This window comes from Pseudophryne corroboree, chromosome 2 (assembly GCF_028390025.1).
Source record: "Pseudophryne corroboree isolate aPseCor3 chromosome 2, aPseCor3.hap2, whole genome shotgun sequence".
Taxonomy (NCBI): Eukaryota; Metazoa; Chordata; class Amphibia; order Anura; family Myobatrachidae; genus Pseudophryne; species Pseudophryne corroboree.
In genome coordinates, this window is record NC_086445.1 from 211,210,693 (window position 1) to 211,226,223 (window position 15,531).

A 15,531-nucleotide genomic window follows, 5' to 3' on the forward strand; every position below is an offset into this window, starting at 1 on the left:
AAAACCATGTGCACTGTAGGGGAGGCAGATTTAACATGTGTAGAAAGAGTTAGATTTGGGTGGGTTATTTTGTTTCTGTGCAGGGTAAATACTGGCTGCTTTATTTTTACACTGCAAATTAGATTGCAGATTGAACACACCACACCCAAATCTAACTGTTAAATCTGCCTCCCCTGCAGTGCACATGGTTTTGCCCAATTGCTAACAAAATTTCTGCTGCGATCAACTTGGAATTACCCCCTATATGCGATGTAGTACAAAAATACCTGCCTGCACATACTATCTTGCCTTGAGATATGGATTAGACAGAAGCGCGCATCGAAAGGGACAGTGGGGGTAATTCCAAGTTGATCGCAGCAGGATTTTTGTTAGCAATTGGGCAAAACCATGTGCACTGCAGGGGAGGCAGATATAACATGTGCAGAGAGAGTTAGATTTGGGTGGGGTGTGTTCAATCTGCAATCTAATTTGCAGTGTAAAAATAAAGCAGCCAGTATTTACCCTGCACAGAAATAAAATAACCCACCCAAATCTAACTCTCTCTGCACATGTTATATCTGCCTCCCCTGCAGTGCACATGGTTTTGCCCAGTTGCTATCAAAAATCCTGCTGCGATCAACTTGGAATTACCCCCAGTATACACTGTGTGATTTGAACTAGACACAATGCTATTTGAATGAAACCAATCAAATAGCATGGGGGCACCATAAGTCTTGTGTACGCTGCTAGAAAAAGAAAAAGTCTTATATGCAATTTTGAAAGGTTTATTAGAAAAAACAACAATAAAGTATAATCAAAGAGATGTCAAGTATCAGTAAAAAAAAAAAAACTTTAATAGTGGGAACTGTGTTATTACCCCTCATATATCACTGTGCGGTCCCCTCTCCTCTATTTATTAATAATCTATATATGTAAATGCGAAAACCCTCACTCAATCACTCACTCACTGACTGACGCATCATTAATTCTCTTACTTCCCGATATGTTAGGAAGCTAAAATTTTAACATCAGTATTCTTCAGGTGGGAAATAGGAAAACTATGTAATTATAATTTTAATAAACATCTCCTAAGGGAATGAAAAGGGGATTGACATAATGATATCATTACCATTGCGTGACTTGCATTGCATAATCTTTAATGCCCAATCGGCAATTGGATCAAATTTTGTATTGCATCTCCAGTGTGTAGAATTTAAAAAACTACAAAAATAAGAAAGCCCTCACTCACTGACTGATCCATCGCTAGTTATCTTACTTCCCGATGTGTTAGGAAAACTACATTTAACATAGGTATTCTGCAGGTAGGAAACAGGAAAACTATGTAATTAGACATTTTAAAAAAACCTTCCCTAAGAGGATGAAAAGGGGGTTGACATAATGACGTCATCAGCGATACGTGGCTTGCGTTGCATGAACTATAACGCCTAAACATACAATCGGATCAAAATTTGCATTGCACTTCCAGTGTCTAGAATTTAATAAACTACATAAATGGTCCTGCCACTTTTTACCGTATCTGCTATGGGTGCACCTCAGGTAACGCGACGAACCATGGATTAATATTTACTAACATTAAGGGGGATATCCAATCATCCCCGGAAAAACATCGGGTCTGAAAAACGGCCTGACAGTTTCAGTGCTAATGGCGCTGAGCAGACGGGATGCGCCGGTGGACAGAGCTGTGCAAAAGTAGCCAGGCATGCGCAGCAGCTCCCCCGTGGACATTTCCCCATCTCTATCACTATCTTCTCAAGCATGTGCCGAACGGTAAATGCTGCCCAATCTCACAGCAGACGGGCCTACAGTAACTCATCCGGCAGTGGCGGACTGCATTTCATTGTTTTTAAAAAGTAAACGTGCCCGCAAAAGTATGCTTTGTGGTCCGCGGGCGCAAGTTTGACATGTCTGTACTAGAATATTACTTAGCTGAATATATTTAATTCTACTGAAGTAGTTATGGATAGTCTTCAGTTAGACAACTGTTTCTAATTTACATTTCCCATAATGCATACTTCCTGTGAGTTGGAATTTCTGAGTTTGTTAAACCATGACAAGTAGAGTTTATATATTTATAATGTACAACTGACTGTTCCTCACCAATGTAACAATATTATACATTGTACCCTTTATGGCTCTCCCTTTCGATGTGAAGTGAAGTCTTCAGCTGGACTAGTTTCACCTTCTATCCCAACCCTCTTCACCCATGCCGCAAGCCAGCCGCAGCCCACTTTTACTTCCTTTGCAGTACAGGCTGCTCCGCAGGTGAGGCTTTTTGACTATGATACCCTGTGTAGATATTAGTATGTGTGATTATTGTGAGTTGTTATTGTATGTGCCAGTGAACATTAGAACTGTAATAAGTATGTATACGAAGCCATAACATGTGTTCTGTACTATACATTATGATAAAGCCTTAGGGCATCATGTAGAGTTGGATATGTTTTACACACAAACAGATATAAAATGCATCTGCAAAAAAACACACTATGGCTGCAGGCTGTGTCACACTCAGCTGACGGTCACTTGTGTGCCAGGTTGTTTTCTGATGCATATTTAAAATGTAATTGTGTCTGCATTTGCGGACATCGCTTGCAGTGACACTAATGAAATGTGGCTATTGCAGTGCACAAAAAACTCGTAGTGGTGTTACCTTGTGGTTATTTCTACCATGGGGGCAGATGTATTAACCTGGAGAAGGTGTAAGGAAGTGATAAACCAGTGATAAATGCAAGGTGATAAATGCACCAGCCAATCAGCTCCTAACTGTTAATTTACATATTGGAGCTGATTGGCTGGTGCGTTATCACCTTGCATTTATCACTGGTTTATCACTTCCTTACGCCTTCTCCAGGTTAATACATCTGCCCCATGGTCTGCTTTCAGTGGGGCTGATGTATTAAGCCTGGAGAAAGCATAAAGAAGTGATAAGTGCAAGGTGAGAATGCACCAGCTAGTCAGCTCCAATATGTAAATTGACAGTTATCGGCTTAATACATCTGCCCCAGTGTTTCTAATTAATGCGGTCATTGCATAGTGCCTTCTACGTCTGAATACATTGGAAATGTGCTGACTTTTTGCACAATATGAAGCAATAAGCCAATCATAAGGTAGCCAGTGATAAGTGTCATGTTAATGCTGCTGATCGTCAGTATCATCATCCTCATCATCAGTACTTTGCACCAGGAGTTGAACAAAAGCTGAAGATTCACCTGTCCTGTTCTGATTCCACATCTGTAACATAGGGAGTGTAAGATGTTATTAAAGAGGGTATATTTACTGAAGGTTTCTGTGTTTTTTTTGGAAGATTTACGACAGAATTAATCCCGCATATTTACTATAGCCCAAACTACTGTTATCATGCAGTGAAACCAGTCATCAATGTTTTTCCTAATAGACGTAGAGACCCCGCTGAGAGACCTGCGTCTGCTTCTATATTGAAAATTTGCTAAAATACACAAAATAAAAAAAGGCATAAGGTCTCCCCAAATTGATATCCAGTCCTAATCCTTTAATCCTAGACAGGTAGTGGAAAAATCAGGAAGATAGTGTGGACTCCAGATTTTCCACTAACTTGCACTAGGCTTGTTCAGCCAGGGCTCTTGGAACAGTGGAGGGGAGACTCGCAGTGTGGGGGTCTCCTCATCATGGTTTCAAAAATACCCATGCATTTTCGCACGAGCGCTGGCTACACAAGTGGGGTCGGACCCACTACAATGCGTGCACCCCCCCCCCCCTCTCCCTAATATAACGAGCCATAGTGCCAGTAGCATTAGAGGTATTCTGCACACCCCACAGTGGTGGGTGTGGATTTAATATATGGTTAATAGTAGTACAGGTTGAGTATCCCATATCCAAATATTCCGAAATACGGAATATTCCGAAATACGGACTTTTTTGAGTGAGAGTGAGATAGTGAAACCTTTGTTTTTTGATGGCTCAATGTACACAAACTTTGTTTAATACACAAATGTATTAAAAATATTGTATTAAATGACCTTCAGGCTGTGTGTATAAGGTGTATATGAAACATAAATGAATTGTGTGAATGTAGACACACTTTGTTTAATGCACAAAGTTATAAAAAATATTGGCTAAAATTACCTTCAGGCTGTGTGTATAAGGTGTATATGAAACATAAATGCATTCTGTGCTTAGATTTAGGTCCCGTCACCATGATATCTCATTATGCTATGCAATTATTCCAAAATACGGAAAAATCCCATATCCAAAATACCTCTGGTCCCAAGCATTTTGGATAAGGGATACTCAACCTGTAATAATATTGCCTGTTTGCTGGTGCACTACAGGTCCCAGCAAGTCCTGTCATGTCCAATTGTAAGGACTACCAGGGCATTCAAACATTTGAAGAATCACAAGTGCCAACATACCCTGGCAGAAAGGGCCTGCTGGTATATGTAGTGTATCTGTAAAGGAAATATTAAAATATTATTTTAATTAAGCAGTCTAGCCTTTATTCCTAGAGGTCCTACATAGAGGTTGCAAATTGTTTCCAATTGAGCTCTGCTGCTTTGTCTGAGAAAAAGGGTGATTGTTTGGGAAAGTGTGGTAGATGGTTCAGTGATCAAGAAAGCTCAGCTTACTAATGAGAAAAGTGCAAGAGTAGGTGGAAATAGGGGATCGTAATATCTTCATTAATTCAAAGTGTAATATAAAACAGACGAACAGCTACAGAACAAGCAACACATTTCAACCAGTGATGCAAGCAGACAGAAAACTCCACAAGCAGGATAACTTAAGGGGTTAATTCAGACCTGATCGCTAGGGTGCGTTTTTTGCATCCCTGCGATCAGGTAGTCGCTGGCTACAGGGGGGGGTTAGGGGGGAATTCGCTGTGCAGGTGTGTGATCGCATGCGCAGGAGAGCTGCACAAACAGAAGTTTGTGCAGTCTCTGCACATCCCAGGACTTACTCAGCCGCTGCGATGATTGGGGCTGTGATTTTACAGTCACTTAAGTATTCTACATGTCATTTTAGACAGTGATAGTTAAGAACAAGTGTGCTTCTGCCTGAACATTTAGTACAAGTGTTCTGAGATATACATCCAGTATCTACTGTGCATTGTTATATCTGTTTATACATATATTTATATGTGATTTTACTAGTCCAGTGTAGTTTTAATGTTTGTCTGAATTAATTTCTGCATTGTAATGGTGACTGAGTGTGCCTGTAGCTGCTGTGTGGATTTCATTAGTATATCCCACCTATTGCTATCACTGTATTCTGTACCCTGGGGGGCTAGGTGCGTCAGGGTCTCATATATAGTGTTACACAGTATATACTATTTAGTGTGTTTTACTTTGTGTTTCAGTCACATCATACCGCTTTAATCCTCTGTTTGTGTCACATAACATAAGGGGGTTATTTGCAGGTATTGTATTTATACAAAAATACAAGGACAGCGCTGGCACATTCACATTAAAAATAGTTATTTTTAATAACACATGTAAAAATACATTCAAATATACACTATTATCTATTATTTCATAAAATTAGGATATGCAATTCACAAAATATTGCTGTCTTTTATTACCAACCAGAGAGTTTAAACGCTCCTAACTATTTATAAGTACATGCAGCTGAGCACTTAACCTGGATAATATTATCCGATACTATTACAGGGCCGGATCCAGGGGGAGGGGGGGGGGGAAACGGGGCGAATGCCCCCCCTAACAGTCATAGCCACGCCCACTTAAAGGATGGTGACGGCAGCCACATTGCCAGCCACAGCCACCAGGTCCAGCAGCGACATGAGGAAGATCACAAGGTAGCGGGGCAAGCTGTCTTCGGCGCATAGTGGGAAGAATGAGCTGGCTGAGCAGTTCCCGCCGCTGCTGTTCAGACAGGGGCTGTGCTCTGGTGGCTCCTCCATTATGGGCCCGGTCACCGCGGGAGATGGGGGTAAGCCGCTCTGGATGGCAGTGATCCAGTGCAGCAGCGATCTCCCTCTGCTGGCATCGCTCATCTTCCTCCCCTGACATCCCCCGCCATCAGCGCCTACAGCAGCCAGCACAGCCCAGCATCTCTCACTGAAGGTGGATCCTTCATAGCGGCCGCATCTCCCTACCCAGCATCCGGCTACCCGTACCAATACATGGCACGCTGCAGCAACGCCAGCCCAACAGGCATGGACGAGGGTCGTGCTGGCTCCCTGCGCTGCTGGGACTGTCACAGGTGGGGGCTGCTGCCAGGTGATGGTGTGTGGCTGCACTGACATCCCTCCCCATCCTCCATGTCCCCGAGGCCCCTTGCCCCATATGCCATCATCACATGCCGTCACCCCCAGCTTGGGTAGTGTGTTCCGCCCATTTGTGTGTTTGTAGTTACATGTGCCCGGTGTGTGTGTGCTACATAAGAAGTACATGTGCAGCCTGGCAATGCTTTATATGCTCTTTAGAGCATTAATGGACAGTTGGGATGGGAAGTGGGAGGAGTAATGAATGTAGGGGAGGAGTTAGGAATAAATAAACCGCCCCCCCCTCTCAAAGAAAAGTCTAGATCCGTCCCTGTACTATTGTCCCAATTGTAGCTTTTTTCATCAGTTTGTTACAATAGTAACTGGTGTCTCAGTTATGATTTAATGCAATAGTATCATGTGCAGCTGTTTATCAAGCCTCCATTTGTATTTCAAGTAGCAGTTCTTTAAGCACACAATTAGTTAGAAAGCGGTTTCCAAGCAGAGGTTCCCCATATAATTATGCTGATAATAAATAGTACTTCCAGCTTTATAATAATTTGTAGTCACTGCTCATCGGAACCATAAGGATATTTATCGACATATTGATGTGCAGCTTTACACGTGCTTAATCAGTACCTCTTCAGGCTGTCGCCTCCAAAACTAGCCTTATCCGGAGTCCACCGTGTAATGGATAGCAGGTAAGATCCTATCCATGTAGATAGCTGTCTCTGTCCGGCCAACACTTAATTTGGATATCCAAATCTCCTTTGCAGTATGTACGACAACCGCGTTTCTCCGCTTAAGATTAAGTCAGCGGCTTCATCAATAGCGCCGGACTGTAGGTATTGTATTTGTCTGGCTATTTTGTACTGTTTAGCTCTGAGGCTACATCTGCTATCATGTCTGCCACGCAGGGCGGGAAATCCGCGGACGCTTCTGCATCATGCAGGGCGTGCACCACGGATTTACCTGAGGGGGAAGTTATAACTGATGGTTTGTGTACTGGGTGTCATACATCTCCCAGTCAGCCTGTAGCTCCTGTAGTCACTAAGGAGCCACCTTGGCAAGCTTTCTCCAGTATGTTGCATACGCTGGTGTCACATCTTACGCCACCTGTGGGACCTCCTGTGCTATTGCAATCACATATTGTCCCTGTAGTTTATCCACCCTGGGCAGACACTCTGTCTACCCAGATACAACAATTAAATCAATCTTTGGTGGTACAAAAGCCTCCCTCACGCCCGCTGGGGTTAAGAGGTCATCTAAGCGGGCCGCTTCCTCCTCACATTCCACTAACATTTCAGATAATTCTTCTGATGAGGATGGGGAATATACTGATCCGTCAGACACTGAATCAGTTGCTTCTGATGAGGAACCTACAACTCAGGTTGATGTCCCTGACCAAGTGGAGACTATTAAGCTGATTCTACAAATTGATTATGAAGTAGATCCCACTACTGCGTCAAAGAAACCTGATAAGTTTAAACGTCTGAAGGTTGCTAAAGTAGTCTTACCACATTCTGACCATTTAATTGGCATACATCAGGAATCCTGGTCTTCTCCGGGAAAGAAATTCTCCCTGTCTAAAAAGATGCTAGCTCGTTATCCTATCCCTGCTGAGTTGAGTAACAAATGGGAAAATCCACGGATCCGTTGATACACATGGTTGTACAATCCCTCCTGGACACAGGAGTGGTAGTATCGGTACTTCTGTCCCAGAGAGGCAGAGGATACTATTCGACTCTGTTTCTAATCGCTCCATTTCCTCCATCTTTAGCTCTGCCTCAACACCAGCTAACATCAGCAGAGTATCACCAAAACAGCATCTCGCTCAGCACCCAGGAAAAACAGGAAGCTCTTGTGTGTGGGATCAGCTATACACTGTCTAAGTTGGGGGAGTATAGGTCTTCTGTTATTGGTCCAGGGGAGGGAACTTTCTCATTCATGATGAGTCATTGGTCAGTTCATATGCAAGCAATGAAGATGACATCATACGGGCTGGCCTCTGGTTTCCTGTCCACATGCTTTCTTTTGGAATGTTCTTTTGTTCACTTCAGAATTGTGACTTTATATTCCTACATTCGATCATAACTAATTGTTGCAATGAGCTACAACTTAGCCACAGGCATCAAATCAATCTACTCATTCATCTGATTATTTTGACACCAAGCATGACATGTCCATCTTGCTCCGCTCCAACAATACACATACATGACGTTATACTCCTTTATATAATTTAAAACCTTATAATGTCCAGTGCTTGATATGTTCAATTTATGTGCTGTATGAAATATGTGTTGAATGTCTTTGTGGCATGTCTGTGTGAGTGCGTATGTTACCATATATTGCTGTGCACGCTGTGCGTATTCGCAAGCATAGCGACTCATCAGTGTGGAGTGTGGATGTTCTCTCTATGTAATATTTTTGACTTCAACACCTGCATATACCTATTGCCATTTAGCATCAGCAATATCTGCGGTTTGCTATTGGCAATTTACATTATCAATTCCAGGCTCTGCCATTTGGATTAGCCCCCCGGATTTTCACCATGGTTATGGCCGTGATGACGGCCCTTCTCTGCCATCAGGGTATCAGGATCATGCCGTACCTGGACGACTTGCTGATCCTAGTGAACTCCTAAGAGGTTCTCCTCCGTCATCTGGAACTGACGGTACAATTCCTGCAAGCCCATGGGTGGCTCATCAACTGGAAGAAGTCCTCGCTGGTCCCTGCTCGGAGCATGGTGCACCTGGGGGCATTGCTGGACACACACAGTCAAAGACTGTTTCTGTCTTCGGGGAAAGTCCTGAAACTTCAGGACAGGATCAGATGCTTCCTTTCACGCCCATGAGTATCAATACACTCGGCAATTCAAGTACTAGGCCTCATGGTGTCTGCTTTTGACATGGTAGAGTACGCTCAATTTCATTCCCGCCCTCTACAGATGTTAATCCTTTCAAAGTGGGACGGCCTGCCTCATCGGATCAGGTCTCAAATGATCTCCTTGACTTCCGGAGGTTCGTCTCTCACTGAGCTAGTGGCTACAGAACCGACAGTTGAGCAGGGGCTGTCCCTTCTGGATCCCCAACTAGGTCCTACTGACTACGGACGCCAGCCTGCAGGTTTGAGGCGCGGTGCTAGAGCAGCACTCTCACCGAGGTCGGTGGACCAAGGAGGAATCTCTTCTTCCGATAAACATTCTGGAATTGCGGGAAGTGTTCAGTGCTTAGACTCTTGCTCTGCCTCTGATACAGAACAGGCCTGTACAAGTACAATCAGACAACGCCACTACGGTGGCGTACATAAACCATCAAGGTGGCACTCGAAGCCGCATGGCAATGATGGAAGTGTCAAAAATCCTTTGTTGGGCGGAACGCCATCTGCCAGCAATATCGGCGGTGTTCCTTCCCGAAGTCCTCAAATGGGAAGCGGACTTCCTTAGTCATCAGGACGTTCACGCCGGAGAGTGGAGTCTTCATCCGGAAGTCTTTCAACTCCTAGTGGACATGTGGGACCTATCAGATGTGGACCTGAATGTGTCTCGACACAATCACAAGGTTCCGGTCTTCGGATCATGGACAAGGGATCCTCAAGCAGCATTCGTGGACGCACTGGCAATTTCACGGAAATTTCGGCTGTCCTATGTGTGTTCCATCCAGTGTCACTCCTGCCCCGGGTACTACGGAAGTTCAAGCAAGAAGGAGGAATACTACTTCTAGTCGCTCCAGCGTGGCCCAGACGGCATTGGTTCTCAGACTTGCAGGGTCTATCGACAGAGCATCCTCTTCTTCTTCCTCAACGCCTAGACCTCCTCGTTCAGGGCCCTTGTGTCTACCCGGACCTGGCCAGACTGGGTTTGACAGCGTGGCTCTTGAAGCTTCACTCCTGAGGGCCAAAGGATTCTCAGAGGCAGTTATCCAAACTATGCTGAAGGCCCGCAAACCGGCTTCGGCACAGATTTATTATAGGGTCTTGAATTCTTACTTCACCTGGTGTGCTGCTAAGAATTACGATGCATACAAATTCAGAACTGCCAGACTTTTGACTTTTCTGCAACAAGGCCTAGACTTAGGCCTTCGTCTGGCCTCCCTCAAGGTTCATATATCTGCCTTGTCGGTGTGCTTTCAAAGAAAAATTGCGTTTATTCCTGACGTTCATACTTTCACTCAGGGTGTTTTACGGATTCAGCCTCCCTATGTCCCTCCTGTGGCTCCATGGGATCTGTCTGTTGTCTTGAATGCCCTACAAGAGTCTCCATTTGAACCTCTTGAGTCTGTGGATCTTAAGTGCCTTACGCTTAAGGTCATGTTCTGCTGGCTATTGCCTCTGCTAGGTGGGTGTCAGACTTAGGTGCTTTGTCCTGTCGTCCACCCTTTCTGATTTTTCACTGTGACCGGGCAGTTCTTAGAACTCGCCCCGGTTATCTACCTAAGGTGGTGTCATCTTTTCATCTTAACCAAGAGATTGTGTTTCCGGATTTTATCTCTTCTGGTTTGTCCTCCAAAGAGCGGTCTTTGGATGTGGTACGGGCTCTCCGTATTTACGTGGAGAGGACTGCCTCGATCAGGAGGTCAGATACCCTTTTTTTACTTTTTGGTTTTCACAAACGTGGCTGGCCTGTGAATAAGCAAACCTTGGCCAGATGGATTAGAATGGTGATTGCACAAGCATATGCACAGGCTGGTCTTCCAGCTCCTGCTGCTATCAAAGCCCATTCTACTCGGTCTGTTGGACCTTCTTGGGCGGCCCATCGTGGTGCGTCCACTGAACAATTGTGCAAGGCGGCTTAGGTTTTATGCCTTTGATACTACCGCCTCCTAGGATGCTTCCTTTGGATGCCGGGTTCTTGTACCCGCTACAGAGCGTCCCGTCCCATGAGGAACTGCTTTAGGACATCCCGATGTATTCCGCTGCAGAAAAGGAGATTTATGGTAGACTTACCATAGTTAAATCTCTTTCTGTGAGGTACACTGGATTCCACAGGGCACCCACCCTGACGCACTTAACTTCTTTGGGTTTGTATGGCATTAGCCGCTGGTCCCTTCTCCTGTCATGAGAATGTGGTTCTACAGTATGTGACTAACATCTGCCGTCTCTTTTACCTGCTACTGCATTGGACTGGTTAACGAAACTGAGCTCCAGTGTCCGAAGGTGGGGTTATAGAGGAGGTGGTGCAAGGCATCTTGGGAACAGTCAAAGCTTTAGCCTGTTGGTACCTCGAATCAAGATCCAACTCATAGTATACCGCACTCACTTCCTGCTCTACCTATACCACACACATTCATTTGCATGTTAATACTTCCTGTCTAGCAGTGGAAGTGTTTAACCACAAACTGTATTTTGCAATGAGTAAAAAAGAAACCACGCACATATTGTGCAGCGCTTTACAGAGAATATTTCAGTCACTTGCATCAGTCCATGCCACAATGGATCTTACAGTCTATATTCCATAACACATGGACACACAAGCACATTAGGATTAGGTGTTTGTCAAAAGCCAGTTACCTACCAATGTGTTTTTGGATTGGGTTGAGTCACCGGAGCACTCAGAGGAAATTCATGGAAACCTGGGAGAACATACAGATAGAGCTCTGGTTAGAATATAAACCCTGTGCTGTGAGTCAACAAAGATAACCATTGTGCCACCATGCATTGTCTGGATTTAGAATTCGCACACAGCAAACTAGACCTAATAGAACATTTGTTGCTTTTGCAGGTTTTGACTCAGGAAAACTTAACAGCACTTTTTACAGGAGTAATGGCACCCACAGGGGCAGTTACTCAGCCTGTTCTTATTCCCTTCACCATTCCTGGTCAGATGGCTGGCCAGCAGGGTCTGGCTGTATGGAACTTTCCCACTGCTACAGTAGCAACTCTTCCAGGACTAACAGCCGCTGCCCCTGCTGGAGGAATGTTCAAATTGCCTTTAACAAACCTGCAAGGTAAGATGGGTAGTAAGTCTAAATATTCAGGTACAATACATACTTAGGGGGTATTCAATTGTTTGAAAAGTCAGTTGGGAGTCTATCTAAAAGACAGGAAAAAACGGACACCCAACCGACTTTTCAAAAAATTTAATTCCACCCTTAGAATGTTTTTGTAACTTTAATTTAAAGCAACTTCAGTTCTTTTGATTTGGTTGTAAAATTGTTTTTTAGGCGCTATAGCTGAAATACATCCAGGGGCATAAGTAGACATTTGTTGGCCTAATAGCAAAATTTTTAAAGGTTTCCCATGTATAACCCAGGGGCCAAAAAGATACATGTACGCATGGGGCTTTGACAGGGTAAGATGGTCCCCTCAACTTCAGGCCCTAGAGTAGCTGCACCCCCTGCTGCTACGGTAGCGACATGTATATACACATCTAGGCCTTTGTAAAATACCCTGTGAATTGGAGGATCTAATGTGATTCCAGTGATTAAGCCCAGAGATCTAAAGCAGCAATGATTTAAATCACGCACTTCCTGCAACCCACAGACTATTTGCGCAAGGGCCATAGTATTAGTAGGATCCAGTATGCTGTGTATGCAGCGCAGGAAGAAATGCTTTTGAGATATTAAATACTTACATATATAATAGCTGTCTAACAGAAATTCTTCTATATTAATATTTTTCCTACAGTCCCATAATTTAATCAAGAAGAAGGTGAGAAAACATATCTAGTATATACTTATAAATTGTAGTCAGCTAGGGGACTAGCTATACGTAACACACTGAAAAATACCCACTCATGGTCACTTCATGTGCCTGATTTAGAGTTGCACGTAAAACGTGATCCAAAATAAATGCAGATCTATGCAACTGTATCGCACCCATCTATTTGCTTTTTAAAGTAGTCTTTATCCATCATCACCATGTATTTGCACCAGCCCTGTCCTTGATCCAAGAGATCTTCCTAGGGTCAGATGGATCTTTGCATACGCTGATCACTGAATTGCCCGCAATTCCATCTCCACTGAGCTTTTATCCTAGGCAGACAGATGCCCCTGTGCAGCTGCTGGCGCTTACTACATTTTCTAATTTTATTGGAAGGGGTGTGGCCACACCTCCCCAGATTTGTATATGGTGGTATCCAATTAGCTGCTGTCATTTACCAAGGCTAATTGAGTCGCCCGGGGCTATCCTATTAGCTCTGCTACCTTCTCTTTTCAGGGATTTGGTTTCGCTTACCTCATGCAGGTGAAACCAAATCCCTGATAAGTAGCCATTTTGTTCTGCGATAGCTGCCACCACGGCTTTTCGCAGAACCAATGTTTTCATGCACTATAGGGTAATTTGTCACACATAAAAAATGGCTATGATTGGATAGCCCAATAATGACCATTGCGCTTTTATTGCGATAAAACTTGTTTTTTTTCGTGCAGGGAATTAGTTTTACCATCATGTCCAACTTAGCTTAAGCATACATCCACTTAGGCTTTGCACAAACCGTTGCCATTTACATGCATATCTCTTTTGTTTCTATTCACACAATGCAGGTTCATTAAAAAGTATGTTGTGGTTATATTGTTTCTTAAAGAGTGCTACCACTCTGTCTGTGTATGTCATATGTATACTAAAACCATATGAGGGCAGTTTATAAGTAGTTGTAGTAGCCAGCATTATGTCAGATCAAACATTTCTGTTTTTTATTTCAGCAGCTTCAGTTTTGAACACTGCCATACAGGCCCCCATGCAGGCAGCATCAGCCATCCAAACAGTTTATCAGGCACAGCCAGCTGTCCAGGCCCAAGCTGCGCTTCAGACGACTGTCCAGCCACAGGCTACACTGCATGCTCAGCCAACTCTACAGGCCCAAACAGCCATGGTGTCAAGTCCTGTGCCCAAACCTGAACCTCAGACACAGCTCACTGTGCAGCCAGCAAGTTTTACCTTTAACCCAGCCATTGTAAGTATTGGCATGCATTATGAATACATCTCTCCCGGCATCCAAAATTGAAAATGTGTGGCCAAACACACTTCCTAATCTGTCTACACCACACCCACTTCCATATCCATCTATGCCGCACCCACTTCCTGATCCATCTATACTACATCTACTGCCTAATCCATTTATACCACTCCCATCCTGATCCATCTATGCTGTACTCATTTCCACACCCACTTTCTGATCTGCCTGTAGTATGTTACTCCCACTTTTCTGATCTGCCTTTAGTATACCACACCCACTTTCTGATCTGCCTGTAGTATGCTACTCTCACTTCCTGATCTGCCCATAGTAAACCACACCGACTTACTGATCTGCCTATAGTATACCACACCTACATCCTGATCTGCCTGTAGTATTCTACTACCACTTCCTGATCTACCTATAGTATACCGCACCCACTTCCTGATCTGCCGATAGTAAACCACACCCACTTACTGATCTGCCTATAGTATGCCACACCTACATCCTGATCTGCCTGTAGTATGCTACACCAATTTCCTGATCTGCCTAAGGTATACCACACCCACTTCCAGATCTGCCTGTTAGTGTGCTACACACACCTATTTCCTGATCTGCCTTAGGTATGCTACACCCACTTCCTGATCTGCCTGTTGGTATGTTACACCCACTTCCTGATCTGCCTATAGTATACCACACCCATTTCCTGATCTGCCCGTAATATGATACACCCACTTCCTCATCTGCCTGTAGTATGCCGCATCCACTTCCTCATCTGCCTGTTAGTATGTTACACCCACTTCCTGATCTGCCTATAGTATACCACACCCACTTCCTGATCAGCCTGTAATATGCTACACCCACTTCCTGATCTGCCTATAGTATACCACACCCACTTCCTGATCAGCCTGTAATATGCTACACCCACTTCCTGATCTGCCTATAGTATACCGCACCCACTTCCTGATCTGCCTGTAATATGCTACACCCACTTCCTGATCTGCCTATAGTGTACCACACCCACTTCCTGATCTGACTATAGTATGCTGCATCCACATACAGTTAAATTCCCCTTCTCCATTAGGTCACACATCTTTCACAGTCCAATACTTTGTTAAGTGTTAAGCTGGGTACACATTGGCCCTCATTCCGAGTTGTTCGCTCTGTAATTTTCTTCGCATCGCAGCGATTTTCCGCTAATTGAGCATGCGCAATGTTCGCATTGCGACTGCGCCAAGTAAATTTGCTAAGAAGTTTGGTATTTTACTCACGGCATTACGAGGTTTTTTCTTCGTTCTGGTGATCGGAGTGTGATTGACAGGAAGTGGGTGTTTCTGGGCGGAAACTGACCGTTTTATGGGAGTGTGTGAAAAAACGCAGTTTCTGGGAAAAAAGCGGGAGTGGCTGAAGAAACGGGGGAGTGTCTAGGCGAACGCTGGGTGTGTTT

The 15,531-nt window shown here is 44.1% G+C and overlaps 1 protein-coding gene across 5 annotated transcripts in view; it reads left to right on the forward strand.

Moving 5' to 3' along the window:
- Window positions 1-15,531, forward strand: part of POU6F1 (POU class 6 homeobox 1) — a 208,363-nt gene that overhangs the window by 120,099 nt on the left and 72,733 nt on the right. For 4 of the 5 annotated variants that reach the window (XM_063952285.1, XM_063952284.1, XM_063952287.1 and 1 more), the window contains 3 exons: window positions 2,153-2,262; window positions 11,913-12,138; window positions 13,834-14,084. In XM_063952285.1, the coding sequence (XP_063808355.1) occupies window positions 2,153-2,262; window positions 11,913-12,138; window positions 13,834-14,084 (587 nt within the window). The remainder of the gene's footprint in view (window positions 1-2,152; window positions 2,263-11,912; window positions 12,139-13,833; window positions 14,085-15,531) is intronic. The other variant, XM_063952288.1, reaches the window with a different exon arrangement.